At 50.9% G+C, this 24,504-nt stretch overlaps 3 protein-coding genes and 4 non-coding genes across 13 annotated transcripts in view; all 7 read left to right on the top strand.

The window, feature by feature from the left end:
- The first annotated feature begins 12,051 nt into the window (after positions 1–12,051).
- Positions 12,052–15,654, top strand: RPL17 (ribosomal protein L17). 2 transcript variants are annotated; one of them, XM_052670102.1, is made up of 7 exons: positions 12,052–12,096; positions 12,454–12,506; positions 12,586–12,626; positions 13,951–14,085; positions 14,383–14,481; positions 15,035–15,226; positions 15,563–15,654. In XM_052670102.1, the coding sequence occupies exons 2-7, from the start codon at positions 12,467–12,469 to the stop codon at positions 15,608–15,610; spliced, it is 555 nt and encodes a 184-aa protein (XP_052526062.1). In that variant the 5' UTR covers positions 12,052–12,096; positions 12,454–12,466; the 3' UTR covers positions 15,611–15,654. The 2 variants fall into 2 exon arrangements, with proteins under 2 accessions (XP_052526062.1, XP_052526063.1); XM_052670103.1 differs by lacking the exon at positions 12,052–12,096 and adding an exon at positions 12,187–12,211.
- Positions 12,304–12,371, top strand: LOC128074688 (small nucleolar RNA SNORD58). The gene has a single exon (XR_008203274.1). It is a non-coding gene; the product is annotated as a small nucleolar RNA SNORD58 (small nucleolar RNA).
- Positions 14,234–14,300, top strand: LOC128074680 (small nucleolar RNA SNORD58). The gene has a single exon (XR_008203267.1). It is a non-coding gene; the product is annotated as a small nucleolar RNA SNORD58 (small nucleolar RNA).
- Positions 14,774–14,841, top strand: LOC128074686 (small nucleolar RNA SNORD58). Its single transcript, XR_008203272.1, has one exon. It is a non-coding gene; the product is annotated as a small nucleolar RNA SNORD58 (small nucleolar RNA).
- Positions 15,302–15,370, top strand: LOC128074687 (small nucleolar RNA SNORD58). Its single transcript, XR_008203273.1, has one exon. It is a non-coding gene; the product is annotated as a small nucleolar RNA SNORD58 (small nucleolar RNA).
- A 168-nt stretch (positions 15,655–15,822) lies between the features above and the next one.
- On the top strand, positions 15,823–19,278 carry CUNH18orf32 (chromosome unknown C18orf32 homolog). Of its 2 annotated transcripts, none has more exons than XM_052670107.1 (3): positions 15,823–15,937; positions 17,642–17,885; positions 18,466–19,278. In XM_052670107.1, the coding sequence occupies exons 2-3, from the start codon at positions 17,667–17,669 to the stop codon at positions 18,538–18,540; spliced, it is 294 nt and encodes a 97-aa protein (XP_052526067.1). In that variant the 5' UTR covers positions 15,823–15,937; positions 17,642–17,666; the 3' UTR covers positions 18,541–19,278. The 2 variants fall into 2 exon arrangements, with proteins under 2 accessions (XP_052526067.1, XP_052526068.1); XM_052670108.1 differs by lacking the exon at positions 15,823–15,937 and adding an exon at positions 15,944–16,029.
- A 1,671-nt stretch (positions 19,279–20,949) lies between these two features.
- DYM (dymeclin) overlaps positions 20,950–24,504 on the top strand; it is a 150,073-nt gene continuing 146,518 nt past the window's right edge. For 2 of the 5 annotated variants that reach the window (XM_052670063.1, XM_052670062.1), the window contains exons 1-2: positions 20,967–21,090; positions 23,261–23,372. The gene's annotated coding sequence lies outside the window, so the exon portion shown is untranslated. Of the gene's footprint in view, positions 21,091–23,260; positions 23,373–24,504 lie in introns of all 5 variants that reach the window. The other 3 variants (XM_052670060.1, XM_052670065.1, XM_052670061.1) reach the window with 2 other exon arrangements.

Genomic DNA, 24,504 nt, shown 5'->3' with positions numbered 1-24,504 from the left:
CTACGGGGTTTCAGTTCCAGGAGGATTAGGAGACAGCTGCTCCCAATTCAGGAGTTTCAAGGAACATGATTTTGGACTTATATGCTTAATTTTTGCTCCCTTTGATTTACATCTGGAAATATTATCATTCCACACAAAACTGAATCTGCAAGAAAGCACTGGAACTAATCTCTGAGATTTTATTTTTTCCGTTTGTATTGCTCCTCAAAATCATGGGATCCCTGAGACGACACTTTCTCGTGTCTGTTTATTTTTCTCCAGTAATACACCACTGAGGCATGTTGTTATGTGTGTTTTCACAATGCAGATCCTCCTTCACATTACCACCATGGTTGTGTGCATTGAGGTCTGAGCAGCTTCTGATCCCACGGATGATGATGGAAGTGCTAATTGGTGAAAACCATTCCACACCAAAAACAAGCATGTGCTTCAGAGCATGGGCTCCTAAATGTTCCTCTCTCCCTCCTTCCCTCTCTCCTTCCCCCCTTCCCTCCCTCCTTCCCCCCTTCCTTCCCTTCTCCCTTTCTTCCTCCCCCTTCCCCCTTCCCCCTTCCCCCTTCCCCCTTCCCCCTTCCCCCTTCCCCTTCCCCCTTCCCCTTCCCCCTTCCTTCCCCCTTCCCCCTTCCCCCTTCCCCTCCCCTCCCTCCCCTCCCCTCCCCTCCCTTCCCTTCCCTTCCCTTCCCTTCCCTTCCCTTCCCTTCCCTTCCCTTCCCTTCCCTTCCCTTCCCTTCCCTTCCCTTCCCTTCCCTTCCCTTCCCTTCCCTTCCCTTCCCTTCCCTTCCCTTCCCTTCCCTTCCCTTCCCTTCCCTTCCCTTCCCTTCCCTTCCCTTCCCTTCCCTTCCCTTCCCTTCCCTTCCCTTCCCTTCCCTTCCCTTCCCTTCCCTTCCCTTCCCTTCCCTTCCCTTCCCTTCCCTTCCCTTCCTCTCTTCCCCCCTTCCTTCCCTCCTCCCTCCCTCTCTACTTGTGTATAAAACAAACAACCAATATCTGCATTTGTACAGCAGTGCTGTAAGTTTTCCCTTCTTGTAGGCACTTGACAAGTTGCTTGGAGACATGCAGACAAGCTTCCCCTTTGACAGCAAAGGGAAAGGCACCTTTTAAGGCAGGTGAATGGAAAGCTGCAGTTACAATTACAGCTCTACAGTTTCCATCCATGTAAATATTTGTGATAGTTCAAATATTTTCCTCTTCCCATCTGGGTGAAATCCTAGCTTCAAAGCTTTGGGGTTTATTAGCACCAAACAAGAGATCCAGAAATAGCTCAGCAGTTATTTACATGGGCAGCAGTTCTTGCTCTGCTCTGCTTCCTCTGAGTGCAGAATTGGACCTTTCTCACACCACGAGGTGTCTGGACATAGACTAATGGCCATGCAGGTGTTTTCCTTTTGCCCACTCAAGCTTTTCTTGCTGGTTGTTCTGTTGTAAGTAGATACAACCTTCAGGAGATATTTCAGTTTTCTTGAAGAGTTGTTTAGCCAAATTTCCCAAACAGTCATGGTTTCAAAAGCAGCCTAAAATGGCAAACATCTTTTCTGTTAACAAGTAAATCTTTGACATGAATATTTTTAACACTGCTGCAGTTTTTATCACTGCTATCTTTTGTAAAAAATACAGAAGCATCTCCTGGATACTCTTTATCCTCATCCTGGATTGCCACCTAGCTGCAGCATTCGGACTTGCTGCTGGCTTCACGGCTCTGTGAGCTGATGTTTCACCGCGGCTTTCTTGGCTCCAACAACCGTCTTTCCTGCACAGAAAGGAATCTGCCATGACTAATTCGTAATTCCTCCAGTCACACATCTCATAAGGAATAGTGACACAAACAACCCACAAATCTCTTTAAGGTGATCAGAGGGCTGGAGCAGCTCTCCTATGATGAAAGGTTGAGGGAAATGGGCTTGTTTAGCTTGGACAAGAGAAGACTCCATGGAGACCTCATTGTGAACTTCCAGCACTTGAAGGGAGCTGATAAACAGGAGGGGGAATGGCTGTTTGTGAGGGTGGATAATGACAGGACAAGTGGGAACGGTTTTAAACTGAGACAGAATCACAGAATCACAGAACTGTAGGGGTTGGAAGCAAACTTCGTATCATCAGCAAACTTGCTGAGGGTGGATATCATTCATGTTCACCTCCACTTTTCAGTCCTGAGATCATCTCTATTTGTATCTCTTCCTAGCCGTTTCGTGTGCCCACCAAGTCAAAGATAAGTCACCATTATGTTGCAATCCCTGAGCAACTTCAGTCCTAGTAGCCCAATCCAGCTGACAGTTTCTCCTGGTTTGATAGGTGTCTCAACCAGTCCTGGAACTGGGACAAGAGAAGGCTCCAAAAGTACTGGGGCCTATGGGAAAGCACATGTACAAGTCTAGGGGGGCGCTTTCCCTCCACGCCTGACACCCCACTGGCAGGCCAGACGCTGGATCCAGGACTGGCGATCTCTCTCCATTCCTCCCCCTTTCCCTCTTTCCTCCTAGAGTTGCTATGGCAAGATTTCCAAAAGTTAGGCAACTCAAGGCTTGCTTTGATTTCCCATTAAACTGCACAGCTTGGGTAGATGCACAGGCGAGAGGACCAAAGCCTACAGGAGAGCTGTTCTGTTTGAATTTCACACTAACGTACAAGTTTGTGTTTGGACCATGTTGCTCAAAGTGCATGGTAAGTGACCATCAGATGCATCCATCTTACAGCACGATGCGGAAGGCTACATATGCATGCACGTGTAATTAATGAAGCGAATACCTATCAGTGTATAATCCTTCTGGAACTGACAATTGCTACCTGATGTTGTATCGTGTAAAGCATTTCACCATGGTGCTCCTTGAAAACTTGTATTAATATGTATCGTCATCTATCTTGGAGACACTGGAATGTGCAAAATGTGTCAGACAGTTTGTATGTACAGGAATGAAGCTGCTGTGAGACTGGACAGTGGGACTGCACCGACATCGAGCTGGCATTATGGAGTAGGAGGCCATGCCCTGCAAGTCCGTTCTAAAATGACATTCGTTATGTCTCCCTTCAGTGCTGGTGACTGCTGTTGGCCAATTAGTGCCTATGACAGTTTGCTTGCTTTTCAGGAGAAGGCATTTTACTACGTCTTTTCTTCCTGGACAGGTAAGAAAATGAGCCCCCAGCCTTGAAGGACATGTAGATGTGGTCCTTAGGAACATGGCTTAGTGGTAGATTTGGAAGTGCTAGGTTAGAGGTTGGACTTGATGATGTTGGAGGTCTTTGCCAATCCGGATGAGTCTATGATGTCACCGAGCAACAGGCTGTGCCGTCGCCAGGTGACGGATTGTGACAGCCTTGCCCTCACTGCTCATAGTGGGGTGCCGGCCGCGCCTGGCTCAGTCTGGCTCGTTCCTGGACCGTGCTGAGCAGCTCTGCGAGGCTTGGAGGTCGAGCAAGGTTTTGGCTGTGCTGTGCTGGGTCGTGCCTGGGGCTGCTCGCAGCATCTCAGTGCCTGACCCCGCAGTATCGCGTCTGTTCCCCCGGCCCTGCCTCGTGCAGGCAGCCGGGACCCTACAGAGTGCACCCGCAGCAGCGGAGGTGAGTGGTGCGGGGACACCTGGGTGCCTCAGGGCAGCCGTGGGGAGCCTGGCCCTGGGCCAGCGGGGAGCACGAGAAGGCCCAGTCGTGGGCCTGGGAGGGCTTTGTGCTGAAGACTTGCACACCCTGGGGCAGCGAGTGACTGTGACCTTCCTTCCTCTTGCAGGGCAGACAACACCTCTGCGGCTGCACTGAGGGAGAACAGCTGGTCATCCTCGGTTCTCCCAGCCCCTGCGGCGAGAAGACCATGGCTGCAGAAGAGGCATGGACGTGTCCCGTCTGCCGCGACGTGCGGCACGACATGGCCCGTGTGATTCCCTGCAATCACACCTTCTGCGTTGGCTGCATCCAGCGGTGGGCGAGGCTGAGGGACAGCTGCCCGCTGTGCAGGACGGCCATGCAGACCATCCGGGTCTGCGTGCGGGGAGACAATCAGTTCGTGGATTGCATCGTCTCCCCGCCCGCACTGCCGGTGCCCGCCGGCTTCGGCGCCACCGCTGCCACTGGCCCTGACAGCGAGGACGAACTTCTTCCACCCCTTCCACCGCTGTCCCCTGAGCCCATGGCCGAGGAGCCGGCGCGAGTGGGCGGCCTCCTGCCGGAGCAGTGGGCGGCACTTTTCAGGGTCCGCAGAGACATCCTGGACCCGGTGCTGCCCTGGCTGGAGCAAGAACTGCGCCGCAACGGGGAGCTGCGATGGTGGAAGATCAACTGGCTCAAGAGTATGATCCTGGCATTCCTGTGCCAGGTGGGGCCGGACCGGGACGTCCTGGTGGAGTGCACAGAGCACGCCCTGGGACCCAGCTCCGCACCGCTCATCGACGGCCTCATCGCAGCTATCGAGAGCCGGTGCGGCCAGGGGGCCCGCAGGCTGCTGGGCGTCGAAGATGCCAGCGCTGCCCAGGAGCAGCAGGACGGCCCCGCGGCCCCGTCCGGTCCCGCCGCCTCCCCGCAAGACGCCGTCGCTCCCCGCGCCGTGCCCTCCGGCAGCTCCGCGGCTCGCGACGCAGAGGAGCTCCCCGGCACGTCGAGCGGGGCCCTCGGCACACGTCCTGGCGAGGAGCCGGGTCCCGAGGAAGCCGGTCCCTCCGAGCAGCGCCGCAGCCGCGGCCCCGCCGCTCGCGGCCGGGGCAGGAAGCGCTCGGCTGGGGGGCCCCGGCGCCCCACCAAGAGGAGGGCCGGCAGCTCCCAGCGCACTCCTCCGCCCTGCAAGAGGCGGCGCCCCCGGCGCCCCTAGCGGGGCTTACGCATCTCCAGTAAAAGATTAGAAAGCAGAAGCACGCCTTGTTCCCAGTGTCTGTCCTTTCCGAGGTTCATCCTTCACGCACACACCCCGCACAACACTGCGCCGTACGAGAGCTGGTGCTCTCTGCACCCACTGTGACTGTGCCACCCATTAGTCCTTCTCCTGGACCTTTATTGCGGTGTGAGCTACAAATCACATGACCCATGCTCATGGATAGACTGCAATATCACAGAATCACAGAACTGTAGGGGTTGGAAGGGGCCTCTAGAGATCATCGAGACCAACCCCCTGCCAAAGCAGGTTCCCTACACCACGTCGCACAGGTAGGCGTGCAGGCGAGACTTGAACATCTCCAGAGGAGACTCCACAGCCCCCCTGGGCAGCCTGTTCCAATGCTCCGTCACCTCACCGTCAAGAAGTTCTTGCACACATTCCTGCGGAACTTCCTGTGCTGCAGCTGATGTCCATTTCCCCTTGTCCTGTCTCCACTCACCACTGGAAAGAGACAGGCCTTGCCACTATGGCACCCACACCCCAGATATTTATAGACCTGGATCAGGTCCCCTCTCAGTCATCTTTTCTCAAGGCTGAACAGACCCAGTTCACTCAGCCTTTCTCCATAGCAGAGATGCTCCAGGCCCCTCACCATTTTTGTGGCCCTCCGCTGGACTCTTTCCAAGAGATCCCTGTCTGTTTTGTACTGGGGAGCCCAGAACTGGACGCAGTGCTCCAGATGAGGTCTCACCAGGGCAGAGCAGAGGGGGAGGATCACCTCCCTTGACCTGCTGGCCACGCTCTTTTTAATGCACCCCAGTAAGCCATTGGCCTTTTTGGCCACGAGGGCACACTGCTGGCTCATGGCCACCACGGCCACCAGGACACCCAGGTCTCTCCGCAGAGCTCCTCTCCAGCAGCTCATCCCCCAACCTGTACTGGTGCATGCAATTCTTCCTCCCTACGTGTACGACTGCACACTTGCTTTTGTTGAACCTCACCCGGTTTCTTCCTGCCCAGCTCTCCAGCCTGTCCAGCTCTCACTGAATGGCAGCACGGCCTTCAGGTGTGTCAGCCAATCCTCCCAACTTCGTATCATCAGCAAACTTGCTGAGGGTGGATATCATTCATGTTCACCTCCACTTTTCAGTCCTGAGATCATCTCTATTTGTATCTCTTCCTAGCCGTTTCGTGTGCCCACCAAGTCAAAGATAAGTCACCATTATGTTGCAATCCCTGAGCAACTTCAGTCCTAGTAGCCCAATCCAGCTGACAGTTTCTCCTGGTTTGATAGGTGTCTCAACCAGACCTGGAACTGGGACAAGAGAAGGCTCCAAAAGTACTGGGGCCTATGGGAAAGCACATGTACAAGTCTAGGGGGGCGCTTTCCCTTCACGCCTGACACCCCACTGGCAAGCCAGACGCTGGATCCAGGACTGGCGATCTCTCTCCATTCCTCCCCCTTTCCCTCTTTCCTCCTAGAGTTGCTATGGCAAGATTTCCAAAAGTTAGGCAACTCAAGGCTTGCTTTGATTTCCCATTAAACTGCACAGCTTGGGTAGATGCACAGGCGAGAGGACCAAAGCCTACAGGAGAGCTGTTCTGTTTGAATTTCACACTAACGTACAAGTTTGTGTTTGGACCATGTTGCTCAAAGTGCATGGTAAGTGACCATCAGATGCATCCATCTTACAGCACGATGAGGAAGGCTACATATGCATGCACGTGTAATTAATGAAGCGAATACCTATCAGTGTATAATCCTTCTGGAACTGACAATTGCTACCTGATGTTGTATCGTGTAAAGCATTTCACCATGGTGCTCCTTGAAAACTTGTATTAATATGTATCGTCATCTATCTTGGAGACACTGGAATGTGCAAAATGTGTCAGACAGTTTGTATGTGCAGGAATGAAGCTGCTGTGAGACTGGACAGTGGGACTGCACCGACATCGAGCTGGCATTATGGAGTAGGAGGCCATGCCCTGCAAGTCCGTTCTAAAATGACATTCGTTATGTCTCCCCTCAGTGCTGGTGACTGCTGTTGGCCAATTAGTGCCTATGACAGTTTGCTTGCTTTTCAGGAGAAGGCATTTTACTACGTCTTTTCTTCCTGGACAGGTAAGAAAATGAGCCCCCAGCCTTGAAGGACATGTAGATGTGGTCCTTAGGAACATGGCTTAGTGGTAGATTTGGAAGTGCTAGGTTAGAGGTTGGACTTGATGATGTTGGAGGTCTTTGCCAATCCGGATGAGTCTATGATGTCACCGAGCAACAGGCTGTGCCGTCGCCGGGTGACGGATTGTGACAGCCTTGCCCTCACTGCTCATAGTGGGGTGCCGGCCGCGCCTGGCTCAGTCTGGCTCGTTCCTGGACCGTGCTGAGCAGCTCTGCGAGGCTTGGAGGTCGAGCAAGGTTTTGGCTGTGCTGTGCTGGGTCGTGCCTGGGGCTGCTCGCAGCATCTCAGTGCCTGACCCCGCAGTATCGCGTCTGTTCCCCCGGCCCTGCCTCGTGCAGGCAGCCGGGACCCTACGGAGCGCACCCGCAGCAGCGGAGGTGAGTGGTGCGGGGACACCTGGGTGCCTCAGGGCAGCCGTGGGGAGCCTGGCCCTGGGCCAGCGGGGAGCACGAGAAGGCCCAGTCGTGGGCCTGGGAGGGCTTTGTGCTGAAGACTTGCACACCCTGGGGCAGCGAGTGACTGTGACCTTCCTTCCTCTTGCAGGGCAGACAGCACCTCTGCGGCTGCACTGAGGGAGAACAGCTGGTCATCCTCGGTTCTCCCAGCCCCTGCGGCGAGAAGACCATGGCTGCAGAAGAGGCATGGACGTGTCCCGTCTGCCGCGACGTGCGGCACGACATGGCCCGTGTGATTCCCTGCAATCACACCTTCTGCGTTGGCTGCATCCAGCGGTGGGCGAGGCTGAGGGACAGCTGCCCGCTGTGCAGGACGGCCATGCAGACCATCCGGGTCTGCGTGCGGGGAGACAATCAGTTCGTGGATTGCATCGTCTCCCCGCCCGCACTGCCGGTGCCCGCCGGCTTCGGCGCCACCGCTGCCACCGGCCCTGACAGCGAGGACGAACTTCTTCCACCCCTTCCACCGCTGTCCCCTGAGCCCATGGCCGAGGAGCCGGCGCGAGTGGGCGGCCTCCTGCCGGAGCAGTGGGCGGCACTTTTCAGGGTCCGCAGAGACATCCTGGACCCGGTGCTGCCCTGGCTGGAGCAAGAACTGCGCCGCAACGGGGAGCTGCGATGGTGGAAGATCAACTGGCTCAAGAGTATGATCCTGGCATTCCTGTGCCAGGTGGGGCCGGACCGGGACGTCCTGGTGGAGTGCACAGAGCACGCCCTGGGACCCAGCTCCGCACCGCTCATCGACGGCCTCATCGCAGCTATCGAGAGCCGGTGCGGCCAGGGGGCCCGCAGGCTGCTGGGCGTCGAAGATGCCAGCGCTGCCCAGGAGCAGCAGGACGGCCCCGCGGCCCCGTCCGGTCCCGCCGCCTCCCCGCAAGACGCCGTCGCTCCCCGCGCCGTGCCCTCCGGCAGCTCCGCGGCTCGCGACGCAGAGGAGCTCCCCGGCACGTCGAGCGGGGTCCTCGGCACACGTCCTGGCGAGGAGCCGGGTCCCGAGGAAGCCGGTCCCTCCGAGCAGCGCCGCAGCCGCGGCCCCGCCGCTCGCGGCCGGGGCAGGAAGCGCTCGGCTGGGGGGCCCCGGCGCCCCACCAAGAGGAGGGCCGGCAGCTCCCAGCGCACTCCTCCGCCCTGCAAGAGGCGGCGCCCCCGGCGCCCCTAGCGGGGCTTACGCATCTCCAGTAAAAGATTAGAAAGCAGAAGCACGCCTTGTTCCCAGTGTCTGTCCTTTCCGAGGTTCATCCTTCACGCACACACCCTGCACAACACTGCGCCGTACGAGAGCTGGTGCTCTCTGCACCCACTGTGTCTGTGGCACCCATTAACCCTTCTCCTGGACCTTTATTGCGGTGTGAGCTACAAATCACATAACCATGACCCATGCTCATGGATAGACTGCAATATTACAGAATCACAGAACTGTAGGGGTTGGAAGGGGCCTCTAGAGATCATCGAGACCAACCCCCTGCCAAAGCAGGTTCCCTACACCACGTCGCACAGGTAGGCGTGCAGGCGAGACTTGAACATCTCCAGAGGAGACTCCACAGCCCCCCTGGGCAGCCTGTTCCAATGCTCCGTCACCTCACCGTCAAGAAGTTCTTGCACACATTCCTGCGGAACTTCCTGTGCTGCAGCTGATGTCCATTTCCCCTTGTCCTGTCTCCACTCACCACTGGAAAGAGACAGGCCTTGCCACTATGGCACCCACACCCCAGATATTTATAGACCTGAATCAGGTCCCCTCTCAGTTGTCTTTTCTCAAGGCTGAACAGACCCAGTTCACTCAGCCTTTCTCCATAGCAGAGATGCTCCAGGCCCCTCACCATTTTTGTGGCCCTCCGCTGGACTCTTTCCAAGAGATCCCTGTCTGTTTTGTACTGGGGAGCCCAGAACTGGACGCAGTGCTCCAGATGAGGCCTCACCAGGGCAGAGCAGAGGGGGAGGATCACCTCCCTTGACCTGCTGGCCACGCTCTTTTTAATGCACCCCAGGATGCCATTGGCCTTTTTGGCCACGAGGGCACACTGCTGGCTCATGGCCAACCTGTCGTCCACCAGGACGCCCAGGTCCCTCTCCGCAGGGCTCCCCTCCAGCAGCTCATCCCCCAACCTGTACTGGTGCATGCAATTCTTCCTCCCTACGTGTACGACTGCACACTTGCTTTTGTTGAACCTCACCCGGTTTCTTCCTGCCCAGCTCTCCAGCCTGTCCAGGTCTCGCTGAATGGCAGCACGGCCTTCAGGCGTGTCAGCCGATCCTCCCAACTTCGTGTCATCAGCAAACTTGCTGAGGGTGGCCACCATCCCCTCACCAAGGTCATTGATGAAGATGTTGAACAAGACCGGACCCAGCACAGATGCCTGGGGGCACCACTGGTTACAGGCCTCCAACCGGAGTCTGCACCACCGACGACCCTCTGTGCTCTTCCAGTCAGCCAGTTCTCAACCCACCTCACTGTCCACTCGTCTATCCCACACTTTCTCAGCTTTGTTATGAGGATGTCATGGGAGACAGTATCAAATGCCTTTCTAAAATCAAGGTAGACTACATCTACCGCTCTTCCCCCATCCACACAGCCAGAGATAACATCATAGAAGGCCATCAGGTTGATCAAGCATGACCTCCACTTGGCGAATTCATGCTGACCACTGCTGATAACCCCCTTCTCTTCCAGTTGTCTGGAGATGACATTCAGCACAAGCTGTTCCATCACCTTTCCAGGCCAGAGGTGAGGCTGACAGGCCTATAATTACCCGGGTCTTCCTTCTTGCCCTTTTTGAAGACCGGAGTGACATTGGCTATCCTCCAGTCTTCAGGGACCTCCCCCATTATCCAATACCTCTCAAAGATGATGGAGAGAGGTTTGGCAATGACCTCCGCCAGCTCCCTCAGCACACGTGGATGCACCCCATCAGGTCCCATGGATTTGTGGACCTTAGTACTGCCTAGGCACTCACGCACCACCTCTTTCCTGACTAAAGGGAAGTCTCCCACTCCCCAGACCCTCTCACTAACCTCCAGGGTATGGAAAACCTGAGGGAGAGCCTTTTCACTGAAGACAGAAGAAGGCACTCAGTATCTCTGCCTTCTCAGCATCCCCCGTTACCAGAACACCCCCCTCACTTAGTAAGGGATGCACATTCTCTCTAGTTTTCCTTTTGCTGTTAACATACTTAAAAAAGCCTTTTTTTATTATCCTTTATCACTTTAGCCAGATTTAATTCCAGGCAGGCTTTAGCCTTCCTTGTCGCATCCCTGCAGGCCCTGACTACATTTCTGTATTCTTCCCAAGTGGTCAGACCCTTTTTCTACATTTCACGGACCTTCTTCTTTCCTTTGAGCTTGTGCATGAGCTCCTTGCTCATCCACACAGGTCCACAGGTCTCCTGTCTCCTTTTCCTGATTTCTTGCTCACAGGGATGTACCGATCCTGAGCTTGGAAGAAGAGCTGTTTAATGCTGACCAGCTCTCACAGGCCCCCTTACCTTCTAACACCCTAGCCCACGGGATAGCTCCAAGTAGGTCCCGGAAGAGATCGAAGTTGGCTCTCCTAAAGTCCAGGGTAGCAATCCTACTTTTTGCTTTGCTTCTTCCATTCAGGATCTTGAACTCCACCATCTCACAATCACTACAACCCAAGCTGCCCTCGACCTTTACTTCCTTAACAAGTCCATCCTTGTTGGTGAGAATAAGGTCCAGTAACATCCCTCCCCGCGTCAGTTCCTCCACTACCTGCATCAGGAAGTTGTCTTCAATGCACTGCAAGAACCGTGCGTTCCTGGCCATGTTGGTCATTTAGCAAATATCTGGATAAGTCCCCCATATGCACCAGCGCCTGGAAACGTGACTCTACATCCAGTTGCTTATGGAAGGCCTCATCAATCTCCTCATTCTGATCAGGGGGCCTGTAGTACACCCACAACAGAGTCACCCTTACCAGCCTGCCCCTTGATTCTCACCCATAAGCTCTCCACTGCTACATCACTCTCCCCCAGGTGAAGTTCAATACAGGGGACAAGGGAGGTTCAGGTTGGATATTAAGAGGAAGTTTTTCACTCAGAGGGTGGTGAGGCACTGGCACAGGTTGCCCAAGGAGGCTGTGGATGCCCCATCCCTGCAGGCATTCAAGGCCAGGCTGGATGTGGCTCTGGGCAGCCTGGGCTGCTGGTTGGTGACCCTGCACACAGCAGGGGGTTGGAGCTGGATGAGCGCTGTGCTCCTTTGCAACCCAGGCCATTCTGGGTTGATTCATCCACACTGGATGGGGCCCTGGGCAGCCTGGGCTGCTATGAAATGTGGAGGCTGGTGGTCCTGCATGTGGCAGGGGGTTGGAGCTTCGTGATCCTTGAGGTCCCCTCCAACCCTGGCCATTCTGTGATTTTACCATCTCAATCAGCCATTGGAATCAATCACACTTTGCATTTACGAAGGGTATCTTTGGCAACAAAGTTTCCATCGTTTTATTTTGACACCTCAGGCCGAGCTGTGGAGCTCCAAGCAAGGACAGACCCTCCACGCCCAAGCCTCACACAAGCAGCGCCGCGCCCTCTCCCACTCCTTACTCCCTCCCTCCCTCATTCCCGTCAATCTCGCCCCCCCGAACTCTCGCGAGAGCTGAGGCACTCCCCGCCCTCTCCCGGTCCCGCCCTTCCTCTTCCGCTTTCCCTCCGAGGTGAGCAGCTGTGGAGGGCTGGGGGTGCTGTTACAATCCGGTCCCATCCCGTCCCATCCCGCCGCGAGATGCCATGGGGAGGCGTGGAGGGACGCGGGGTCGTTCAGTGCCCTCGATACTGGCGGGGTTAGCGATGGCGGGGGGACCGTGGGGCGGCAGAGCGCCGCAGAGGCCCGTGGGGCGGCAGAGGGCCGCAGAGGGCCGCGGCTGCGGTGATGACTCTCTTAGGACACCTTTGAATTGAGTTATGAAAAGAAATGTGACCTCTGAGCAGCTTCTCGGGTTAGGGCTCGGCCTTGAAGTGCACAGTCCGCCTTCTGCCTGCCTTACGGTGTGTGTCGTGTTTTTTTCCTGCAGCTGAGCTCCGAAGATGGTGCGCTACTCGCTGGATCCGGAGAACCCCACCAAGTGTGAGTGCTGCTCTGCTTGCCTCCCCATAGGGCTGCAGCGGGGTGTCCGTCTCATCCCTTTTGCCTTTTCTCTTTACAGCATGCAAGTCCAGGGGCTCCAACCTGCGCGTGCACTTCAAGGTACGTGAACACACAGTGGTGGGTATGACACCAAATGCTCGTTTTTGAAGGAAATGGCTTTTTTTAGTGTGGTTGATGTAGGTCATGGCCTGCTCCACATCATTGGATGTGGACTGCATTACAATGATGTGACTCCACATCAGAGTGTTATGGCGGTGTTGACTTTTTAGCAAGAGCACACTGAATGCAGAGCACCTAAAGCATTGATACTTTATCCCTGCTGTTTTTTCTTCTTTGCCCCTTTTCCACTTTTTAGTTCCCTTATTTATATCAGCATTAGGTTTTCTAGCTTGTATTTATACGTTGTGCTCAAGCTTTCTGTGAGATTCCATATCAGATACAGAACCACAGAATGGCCCGGGTTGGAAGGGACCTCAAGGATCACAAATCTCCAATCCCCTGCCACACGCACGGCCACCAACCTCCACATTTCATAGCAGCCCAGGCCCCATCCAACCTGGCCTTGAGCACCTTTAGGGACAGGGCATCCACAGTCTCTCTGGCAGCTGTTCCAGACCTCACCACTCTCATAGTGAAGAACTTCCCCCTGACATGTAATCTCAATCTTCCCTCCCTCAATTTCAAACCGTTTCCCCTTGTCCTGCTGTTATCTAACCTTTCCAAGAGTTGATTCCCCTCCTGTTTGTAGGCTCCTTTAGGTCCTGGAAGGCTGCCATGAGGTCACCCCACAGCTTTTCTTCAGGCTGAACAAGCCCAGCTCCCTCAGCCTGATTACACTTTAACATGCATTGATTACTCAGGCTTCTGGTTTTTGGAATAGTTGCCAAAAAGGGAGCTGTGATAAATATAAGCACTCATGTTTCTGATTGAGAAGCTGTAGCCATGGGGTGAAAAACAAGGAAGGTATGATGGAGCTGGCTGCAAGCTCAGTAGTAGAGTTCAGACTAAGAATTATAGCAATGGAAAGTGTAGTTATCTTTTTTTTTTGTTTGTGGGTTTGCTTTGCTTTGAGTGTTTCTGTTGGGCTGAATTTATGGCAGAAAGGAAATGGTGGAAGGGAAAGATGGTTGCTTGATCAGAAAGAGAGACAAGGGACATGTGGTTTTAAATCACAGAATTTTGGAATGGTTTGAGTTGATCGGGACCTTAAGGGCCATGTGAAGAAACGGGCACCTGCAACAGCAGTGCATCCACCACCTCTGGGCAGCCTGTGCTGGTGCTTCACTGCCCTTATTGCAAAGAACTTTTTTCTTATATCCGGTCTAAATCTGCTTTAGGGTGAAATCATTTTCCCTTGTCCTATCACAACTCCTGTTGTAATTTGGGAAGAAGCATTAAAGGGAGCTGTCACTGTGCGTTTTAGAACACTCGTGAGACTGCCCAGGCCATCAAGGGCATGCACATCCGCAAGGCCACCAAGTACCTGAAGGATGTGACCCTGAAGAAGCAGTGTGTTCCCTTCCGTCGCTACAACGGAGGAGTTGGTCGATGTGCCCAGGTGAGGATGCAGATGGGACAGTGTGGGACGGGTGCTTTGGCTACACTTCTTTACAGTAGAGGTAGAAGGTGACATTCAGACAGCGTGGAGAGGATCAGTTGTTGATGATAATCTGTGAAAATGTGAGTGGGAAAACTGTTAATTGAGATTGCTGTGATGACTTTCTTAGGACACCTTTGGATTCAACGTGAAAAGAAACTTGTATTCTGAGCAATCTTATTAAAAGTCATGTAACAGGAAGTTATTGGCATGGACGGGTCAGGTACCAGAACCAAACCAAAGCTCTTTTTGTCATAGGCCAAGCAGTGGGGCTGGACACAGGGGCGCTGGCCCAAGAAGAGCGCGGAGTTCCTGCTGCACATGCTCAAAAATGCAGAGAGCAATGCTGAGCTCAAGGTAGGCTGGGTAATGTTACTAACTGGAAAGTGTTCTTCTGACACTGTGCTCCTGAGCTCAGTGGCTCAAACAAAAAGTGAGGATCTGCTCTGTAGCTGAAAGCTACTGTTTGAACTGTGCTTTGTTAAGTTGCAGTGAGTGATAGTTTTTCTCAGGTAGTTCACGGAGAGTTATCTGATGCGTGCTTATTGTAAGGGGTTCATCTCTTAAAGTCCACAGAAAACAAGACCTGTAGTCTCGGGGTCAGCTTGTATCTTTGCTATGTGTTCAACGCTTTATTTGGCAGCTTTGATGGCAGTGATGACTATCTTAGGACACCTTTGGAATAACCATGAAATAATAACTTTTTTTCTGAGCCATCGGCGAAGGTACTTCCATTGTGACATGCAGGAGAGTATTCTGTTTTGATGATTTTAGTTTGTCCCTGCTAGGTAAAAGACTCAACCTGACATCCGTATAATGTGCAGCAGGGGGGTGGTTATTCTTGTTTGTATGCTGCGGAGATTGTTGCAGGGAGAAGTGAGACACAGTGTTTTAATTTTATCCCCCCCAGGGTCTCGATGTGGATTCTCTGGTGATTGAGCACATCCAGGTGAACAAGGCTCCCAAAATGCGCCGGCGCACCTACAGAGCTCACGGGAGGATCAACCCCTACATGAGCTCCCCCTGCCACATCGAGATGATCCTCACTGAGAAGGAGCAAATCGTCCCCAAGCCAGAAGAAGAAGTTGCTCAAAAGAAAAAGGTAAAAAGGCATCACGCACTCGATGTCTTCTCATTTCTTAATGTCTCCAGGAAGCAGTGTGTTCAGACAGAAGGGTTGCTGTGATGTCTTATCTTAGGACACCTTTGGAATACTCATGAAAAAAAAATGTTATTTCTGAGCAACCTCGATGTTAATTTAAAGACAGCAGAGATAACTTAGGAACACTTGTGTTGGTCCCTTCTGAAGGAGATACAGCATTCACGGTGTGTGCTTGTAAACATGGATGCATAGAGGGGGCAACGAGGGCGAGCACAGAGCTTTGAAGGCTGATGTGTAACGGTACCCCTTACCACCGTTTCCTTCTTTGTTTTTCAGATATCCCAGAAGAAGCTGAAGAAGCAAAAACTGATGGCTCGGGAGTAAATCAGAAACAGCAGATGTACATAAATAAAGTTAAAAACTTTAAATGTCTTGTGTGGGTTTGTGCGATGTTCGAGGGACGTTGCAGCTCTCGGCGTGTCCTTCTGGGGCGGTTCCCCACTGGCGGCACCAAGCGCCGAGCTGGCGGTGGGGAGCGTTCTAGGCCTCCCAAGCAGGAAGTCCCGCCCCTGTTGACGCTAGCAGTGTACGTCACTTCCGTGGGTTGGGGCCACGAGGCTCTCCGCCTCTGATTGGGTGGAGCCATCACGCTTATCCGCCGGAAGCAGGAGGGCGGACTACTTCCGGTGCGGCTGCAGCAGGGTGGCTGAGGTAAGCGGCGTGTCCCGGCTCGGGCGGAGGTCCCTGCGGCTGCTGTTTTGCAGGCCCCTCGTTCCTCCAGCCGGGTGAAATACGTGCAGGAGGTGGGAGCTGTTTGTTTTAATGCTGCTGGAGCCGCGCTTCGCTCGTTCTGGGGCTCTCCGGCTGTTGTGCTCGTGCTTTGAGGGAAAATGCAGCCGGCGGCGGCTCGGCGATTTAACGGAACCGGGCAGATTCTAGGCCTGAGGGCCGGTAGTAACACAGCGCAGGACCAGCTTGTCCTTTTTTTGGAGATAAACTAATTTTGTTTGCATATCTTTATTTTTTGTTTGTTTTGCTTTGTTTCCATGAGAAAAGTTCAATAATAATGGAATTAAAAGTGGGAAACAAAGACCAAATGCGTTTAAATGTGCCACGTCATGGTTGTTCTTTCTGCTCACTCGCATGTGGGCAGCTGAGAGACAAACAAAAGGATATTTGACAGAATAGTAAGCTTGCTATTACAATTTCACCCTCAATTGCCTGCCAGCCAGGCAACAAGGCATCGTGAAAGCACAGAATAAACTTTGAAACAATGTTTGAATATTTTAGGGCTGTTGTTTTAGTTTCCGTGGCTTGCTTCTGCATCTGACAGTGCTATCATTTGTCTGCACAGTGACTGCTCAGAGTGGCCTCGGAAAGGCAGCCTGTTGTTTCCGTCATTCTTCAGCAGGTGGATAATTCCTCATGGTTTCACAGAAGATTTGATATCTAGGAATTCAGGCACTGAGTGCATAAGTCTATTCAGATGGCTTTGGTGGGTTGCCTCATGCATATTTTTGCAGTGTAAGATTCCCATCTGGCTTCAGAGGCAGTCAGCTCCTGTACTTACACTGGAAAAGGGCAGAACTGTCATTGGAAGCTATCACCTGGAAGCTGATTTGCTATTTCACACGGCCTGCTTGGGGATACATTGGGATAACTTGAAAAGAGTACTGGATGTCCCAGGATAGGGTATGCAGCTTCGTGGAAGGACTGTGGAAAGCTTTTGTTGTGTGTTTTAATGTGGGAATCCAGGTGTCAGCATCCAAGAAGGAGAAATGTGAAGGTTAGAGTTGTACTGTGCAGCTGAGCGTAGCGTAAGTGGTACCTTACCACCATGGAAAGGGACATTTCTCATTCTACTTCACTGGTTCCTCTCCCAATTGCACTTTCTGCCCTTGCACTCTGGTTTTTGCTTTTCTGCTTTATTCATTGCAGACTTTGGGCTGCTGTTTTTGAAAGTAGCTCCCAAAATCACAGGTTTTGGGAGGCAGGGGATTCTTAATTTTCTAGTAGTTTGGCAAATTGTATTGAATTGGTGCAGATCAAGTGAGTTCCTGTCCAGTGCAGGTGGAAGAAAGTAGCACATATTCTTCTCAGATCCTGTTTTTTTTTTTGTTTGTTTGTTCGTTTGATTTTCTGAGTGCATTTTTTCTGACTTTGAGCTGTGGGGATGATGAATTAACAAACGAAGATTACTACCAAAGTGTCAAGAGTGTTGCCCATTTTGTCTGTAAGGATTTTATAGCATTGGAATGTACAGCTGCTCTCAGCTTAGGGAATAACATTTTAGAACTTTAAAAATCTGGTTTTAAGAGATCTTTTTTCTTTAAACATTAATTGCAGCCCTTTCTTAAGACTTTGTGTTTTCTTAACTTGAGGCATACAAAAACTGTAAACGTTCTTGCTTTTCAGCTTTGTCACAGAAGGAGAGGAAGCCATGGTGTGCATCCCTTGTATTGTCATTCCGGTTCTTCTCTGGGTCTACAAGAAATTCCTTGAGCCCTACATCTATCCTGTTATTGCTCCTTTCATTAAGCGTGTGTGGTCCAAGAGAGCTGTGCAAGAAACAGCCACCAAGCAAGGCCAAGGAGGCAGTGCTGGAAATCCACCTTCAGCCTCACAGAGAGATAAGGGGGATGAATCTGGAGCTTACAAGGTAAGATGATGTGCTTAGCTAATGATGGAATCTCTAGGTAGGGCAGTTGTGGGCACCACAGAAGCTGCGTGTTTTCAGAGAAGCTTTTTTGAATATTTACTTTTGAAAGGGAGCTGTCAGTACTGAGCTGGTCAGAAATAGCAGTTTCTTCCAGACAGCTTCTGGGAGGTTTTGGGAGGACAGGAATTGCCCCTGTGTTCTGAAAGAGCTTGAAGACGGGATTCAGGCTGTTCTTTTGGAAAAGCAGGAAGGGAAGTGATTAATCAGTTGTACCTGATGCATGAAACAGACTATAAAAAGTAACTATTCTGCTAGCTCTGCCACTCATAATGGGGTAAAATGTTGAAACTCTGCGTTTATGTATCTCTTATAGCAAAAAACAGAGCTTTTGAGAGCTTTGCCCTCATCCTCCACCCTAAACAGTCATGTGTAAATCTAAAGAAATTCCATCATGGCAGATTCTGCATGAGTCTTCACTGGTTGTGCTTACAAGAGTAGTTTTCATCACCAAATATTACTGTCCTGGGTATAAAGATGGTTTTATACATCTCATTTTAAAGGTGTTGTCTTTTATTTGCAGTTTGAAAGCAATGGGGTTGCAAACGGAATTGCTGCAAAGGGATCAACAGAAGTGTCTGACAAGAAAGCAGATTAGAGGAATTCATTCCTACGGATTTCATTCCCCTTGTGTCCAACATGAACTGGTGATTGCTATTTCTCACACTGAGACTTTGTTCTTTGCACATTACAGCTGAATAAAACCCCTTACCACTTACAGGAGAGGATCTCTTTTGCCACTACAATGGCAGCTAGCAGATTTCTTATATGAAATGTTTGAAAGCTGTATTAAGTTATTCTTTGTTTTCCTCGCCAGAGCCACTTTGCATCTATAATCTATAATCTATTTGACATGATTGGAGATTAGATTAAATAGTTTGTGGATAAGTCTAGCTAAATGTGTTGCTGCTTAGTTTTGCTCGCTGTGAGTGCAGTACTTCAGGCTTCGACTTGAAAACTGTAACCTTGGCATAGTTAAAGAACTACTGATTTCATTGTGGCAATATAAATATTATGGTCAAAATTATGAAGAGCAGAGCCTGCCTTGTGAGATTTGTGGATGAGCTAAAGGAGTAATGCTGTGTGCAAAATTTACTTAGCTTACTAGAAATAGGAGGACTTGATTTGATATTTTCAGTCATCTTTTCTTTAACTTTCTACCTTTCTTTCCTGAGAAGGATCGACAAAGACATGATGCAAGGGAATTGCTGCTTTATATTCTGTTGCAGTGGTTTCAACTGATACATGTCTTATCTTTCAGAAAAAAAAAGATAAAAATCTCTTTCAGCGTGCTTGTGTAATTTGAATTGTAATAAAGCAGGACTTTATTTAACAATTAGTTGCTTCATACAGTTGTTTTTAGTCTTCTTTAAAATAAACATCTAGAGCAGCAATGAAATTTTTGAAAACCTGTGGACAGTCAGCAGACTGAGGGTGGCCATAGAACTACTGACTGCAGGATAAAGAGAGTGTTCTCAGCATGTCCAGCTCTGCCTCCTCCTGGGAAGACGTGTTCTGGTTCTGAAATGCATCCCAAAATGATGCCTTTGTGCTTAATAGGTATAGAAGCTGCAGTTTCTGCTTTGTGCTCACTGCCAAACCAGAAGACTATCTAAAAGACTAAAACAGAACGAAACGAAACAAAAAACTCCAAACTAGCCATTCCAGCAAGTGGGATTGCTGCTTATCATTTTCTCAGAAGTCTTACAGTTGTACATTTTTATAGAGAGATGTTTTGTAGATGGTACTTGAGTGTGTTATGATAGCAAGAAAAGCTGATTAATGCGTTTGTTCCTTCAAGAATTATTGCACGTGGAAGGGCAGTGCACTGTAGTGCTGAGGGGCATCCTGCTCCCCTTGAACTGTCACTGAGCTCCTGGCTCATTCTTGGGCTGTGATTTCTTCTGCCAGAGAAGTTTTCACTCCATGCTGTCGGCTGCAGCAGTGTGTTGCTTCCTACCGCTGCTCAGATTTTGGCAGGGCATGTGTGAATCAGCCTGCAGTGCTCAAGCTGGATACTGGACCAGTGTTGTTCTGTTATCTTCGTAATAAGTTCAAGCATAGAGAATTCCTCTTAAACATAGAATTTAAAATGTAAGACATAATGCTGCTTAATCTCCCTTAACGAGCCAGTCTATTAGAAGGTGAATTTTATATTACTTAATAAGCCTTCACACTACCCTTGGAGGGTAAGCCCTTATATCGTTCACAGGCACATCTTTCTCCCTGCAATACCTTTTGTGATAGAAAACCTGGTTTTGTTATTCTATGGCACAATTCATGCAATAAAAGATAATGCATTCCTGTAACCTCTCATAGGCGTGCTGTGTAATGCATTCACTTCTAGCAGCTGTGAGCACAAGAAAAAGTGCCAGAGCTGTGCTTGGACTCCTCGCATTTTGCAGGAAGGAGCTCGTTTGTTCGTGCAGTTTTGTTTTGTTTTGTTCTTCCTACTGCAATGATACTTTGAGATGAAACATGAAACAGAGTGGGGCTTCTAGCCCCGTTTCTAGGTGTGTAAGCATCTACTGAAAGGGCCAACCAAAAAAAACTGCAGAAAGCAAAATAGGCACTGAAAGCCCTGGCAGAGACTTGTTTTGCGAATCTGTTTCTATTCTTTTTCAAGATTGGGTTCATGATCCTGTTGCATTGTGATTAAACAACAAGAAGAGCAAAAAACGACTTAAAAAAAGCAGGTGGAAGGAAGAAGCTGCCTGAACGTGGGCAGGGGTGCAGGAGGTCTTGTGCTGCAGTGCAAAGAACTGCACAGAGCTGCGTTTAAGAACAAAAAACAGGGTTTTTTATAGGTGTCGAATACCACAGGTATCAAATAGGCATCAAAAACTAAGCAGCCCTCTTGCGGTTGGTGCGATATACATAAAATCAGATTTAGTTAGTAGCAGGAGGACTACACTTCCCGGCGTGCATCGCGATCCTCCCGCCCGGCGGACTGCATTTCCCGGCGTGCCGCGCGGCCGCCACCCTCGCGCATGCGCAGCGCCGCAGCGCCGGCGACGTGGAAAGGCCGCAGGCGGGGGGCAAGCGGCGCGTGTGCGCCTGCGTGAGGAGGGGGGCGGCGGGTGGCGCCCCCGCGGCGCGCGCTGAGTGCGTGTCCGTTGCAGCCATTGGAGCGGCGGGTCCTCGCACGGTAAGCGCGGCCTCAGCGCTCCCGGGCCCTAACGGGAGGCGGAGCCCGGCGCTCGGCTGAGGCTCCCTCGGCGTCAAAGCCTCCGGGGCACGCTGTTGGCGGAGCGTCAGGCCGCGCGGCTGTGCCCGCACCAGGGAATGGGCGGGTTTGGATATCGGGGAGAAATTTCTTCTCCGAAGAGCGGTGGAACGCGGAGGTGGCGAAGTCACCGTCCGAGGTGGTGCTGAAAAACCACGGGGATGTGGCTGCGGGGGGCGTGGTGGAGGGGTTTGGAGATCTTTTCCAACCTTCACGGTGCTGTGGGTCCCGTGAGGAAGCTGAGGGTTCTCCTTCCTGCGTTCAGAGATGCGAGAGCAGTTCACCCTATGCAGTGTTTTCTCCACTTCCTGGTTATTTCCCACGTATTGGTCTCTTCTGGAGGGTGATATCCAGAAAGAGTGGTAAATATTCTAAGGTTGTGAAGCATACTTTCTCTGATACTGGTTCTTGTCTTCGACTTTTATTGCGTGTGCTGAGGGGTAAGGTGCTGTGCTGCAGGTATGACACCTTCCCTGTGAGGACAAATGGAGAGAACTTCCCTGTGAGGACAGGTCTGTGTTCAGCCTGGAGGAGACTCTGCAGAGACCTGAGATAGGCCTATCAGTATTGAAAGGGGAAGGAAAGAAGAAGAACGGGAAAGAAGGGCGCAGACTATTCATCAGGGTCTGTGGTGATAGGACGAGGGGAAATGGTTTCAAACTGAAAGAAGGGGAATTTAGATGGGATAGAAAGAAGAAATTCTTTACCCAGAGGCCCTGGCACAGGCTGCACAGAAAGGTTGGTGTTGCCCCATCCCTGCAGACAGCTGAGGTCAGGCCGGGTGGGCTCAGCACTGCTGGAGCTGTGGGTGTCCCTGTGCACTGCAGGGAGTGCGACCTGATGGCCTTTAGGGGTCCCTTCCTACTCAAACCGTTCTGTGATCTATAGAAATACAGGACTACTCTCCCTTGTGTTGGGCAGTTCTTGAATGCTGAGAGGTGCAAACAGTCTCCTGGGCCATTCAGTCTAATGTTGAAAGCCACTGTGTAGTGTAATTCCTAATTTTACTAACTTCTGTGTAAAAAAGCAGTGAAATTGCTCCTTTGATTTTAAATTAAAAATTGTCATTGCTGCTTGCATTGCAAAGAGCTGAGGAAGGTGTTACTTTGAGCTCTCCGTGGGCTGGAATCCACACAGCACACAGCTGGAGCGGCTGTCAGCTCCTTGCTGCTCTTCCCAGCACTTGGCAGTCTGAGTTAAATTCACTAGGAAAGTATGTAACGTAAGTGAATATGGAAGGTAGGTGGCTTTGATGCTTCCAGTGATGTTTTATCAGATGAAAAGGAAGATCCAGGCTGTTCGTAGTGTGCCAATGACTGACAGTTGGGCTTGCAGGGTTATGAAGTCACATGTCTTTTTGCGCAAAGGATGTATTAAAAGCAAGAAGTGCTGTTTGGTGGCTGAAGAACCATCGTCAGTGAGGATGGGTGTTTCTTCCAGGTGTGTTCTCTGCAGTGGGAAGCCTACTGTACCTGATAGTAATTGCACTTCTTGCCAAGTGGCTTCATTTGCACTCACCCTATATGAAACATGAAAGGTAGATGAACTGGGAGAGACATCATGGCAGCCTAAGGCTGTTTAACTGTGCTTCAGAAAGCTGTAGCCTGCTGTTTTCTCTTGTAATAAAGCTTATTTCTGGCTGCTGGAGATCCTGTCAACGCTTATTTACCTTTACAGGGTGGAGGAAAGCCCTGACGTTTCATCACCTCCTTAACAAAAGGTGTTTGTCAGGCCCGTGTCCTGTCAGCAGAGCTCCTTCTAAGTTCCTGCCTGCTGTTTGCCTCCTGTGACACACGGTGACTGAGGAGAGCAGGGGCAAATAATATTAATGTGAATTAGTGAGTGCTAATACAAGGGCTAGTGCTTGGAAATAGGGTAGTTTTGACTTTGGGTCTTGAAAGAAGGAGTGGAAAGGCATGCTGCCTTAGAATGTGCATCCTGTGTCCAAACATGTATTTGCTTCTTGCTGCCCAGTGCCATAATGTAACTTTGTGAGCGTTTCTTTATATCCTGTGTTTTCTTCTGTCTTTTTCCCCCCGAATACTGATTACTAATGGATACTTATGTCACTCAGCGTCATTTTTTGTTCAAGAGCTACAGGTCCTGCTGGCTGGTGCTTCTGTGTTATAAATACAGGGCTGTAGGTTCTTGAGATGGCACTGAGAAATGACATAAGCCGTGCATCTCCGTGTCACTTACAGAAGGTACGTTTTCCTTCTTCTTCTTTTTTTTTTTTTCTCCTTTTCAGTTCTTTCCCAGAATGTTGTGTTAAAAGAAACATTCAGTTTCTTTTAATATTCTGAAATATTTCTGAAATATTCTACCTAAGCAAGGTTTCCTGGGATTTCTTGTCTGGCTGTGAGCAGAAGGGCTGTCCTGGAGGTGGGATGGGAAGGAGCAGCAGCTTATGCTCCTTGGAATATGGAGATTGACTCCCACACAGAACACACGTGGAAGATGAACTGGAGCAGAAGTGTTGTCCTCAGTTTTCACCTGCTCACTTGTAAGGGTGTATCTTGCTGGCAGCAAATCTGCCAGGATGCATTGCTTCTGCTGCTGTGCAGGACCTGTGCAGCTTCAGTGCGACCTGTAGGGACCACATCACATCACAGCAGTGCTGCCTGCTTCAGGCTGATGCTGCAGAACAGCATGGACACTAGGACAGGTTGCAGAACAGGAGGAACAAAAGGGATGGTTTGTTTGTCTGCAGGAGAAAACAGCAGACAGCTCAGATGAGTAATCTTAAATTCTTTGAGATCAGAATTGAGGATGTTTTGGAGTCTGAAAAGGAGTGGGTGGAGAAGAAATGGAGAGTGACTGGTATCTGGGCAGCTCTGCCTGGAATTAGGAAAAGGAACACTCCCACGTAGGTGTAGGAAAGCTGTGGAGGCAACCACGAGTCAGTACTGTGGGAAAGAACATGAGCAGAAGCAGTTCCTTGGGGAACTCAGGTAGGGGAAGCACTGATAGCAGTGGTCTGATGGCGTTTTTCATTGGCAGACATTGAGGTATGGCTGATGCATCTCTGCTCTTTTTTTTTTTTTTTTTTTTTTTGCTTTTAAATTATTTTTTAACATGCTTTGAAATAAGAACATTTTTTCATGCTTCTTCTGATTAAAAATAGAAAAATATCTTAAATTCTAAGAGTTGTAAAGATTTTTTTTTTTTTTTTTTTTGCAGCTGCCCTTAGGGGCATAAGTTCTCACTGCAGAGTGTTTGAGCATCAGTAATCTCATTTAGCAGGGATTCTTCCCCCGAACAGTTCCCTGAGCTGTGCAGTATGATGAGTGCATAACACATCAGGCAGGGGCAGAAACATCTGTGTGAAGGGAGCTT

Source organism: Tympanuchus pallidicinctus, unplaced genomic scaffold (genome assembly GCF_026119805.1).
Source record: "Tympanuchus pallidicinctus isolate F22 unplaced genomic scaffold, pur_lepc_1.0 scaffold9, whole genome shotgun sequence".
Taxonomy (NCBI): domain Eukaryota; kingdom Metazoa; phylum Chordata; class Aves; order Galliformes; family Phasianidae; genus Tympanuchus; species Tympanuchus pallidicinctus.
Note: the sequence above shows the minus strand (reverse complement) of the source record. Positions and strands in the feature narration are given on the sequence as shown.

Coding starts and splice junctions, on each gene's coding strand:
- RPL17 (XM_052670102.1), top strand. CDS start 12,467: ATGGTGCGCTACTCGCTGGATCCGGAGAACCCCACCAAGT. Junction 12,627..13,950: donor ACCTGCGCGTGCACTTCAAG/GTACGTGAACAC, acceptor TGTGCGTTTTAG/AACACTCGTGAGACTGCCCA. Junction 15,227..15,562: donor AAGTTGCTCAAAAGAAAAAG/GTAAAAAGGCAT, acceptor TTTGTTTTTCAG/ATATCCCAGAAGAAGCTGAA.
- CUNH18orf32 (XM_052670107.1), top strand. CDS start 17,667: ATGGTGTGCATCCCTTGTATTGTCATTCCGGTTCTTCTCTGGGTCTAC. Junction 17,886..18,465: donor ATGAATCTGGAGCTTACAAG/GTAAGATGATGT, acceptor TTTTATTTGCAG/TTTGAAAGCAATGGGGTTGC.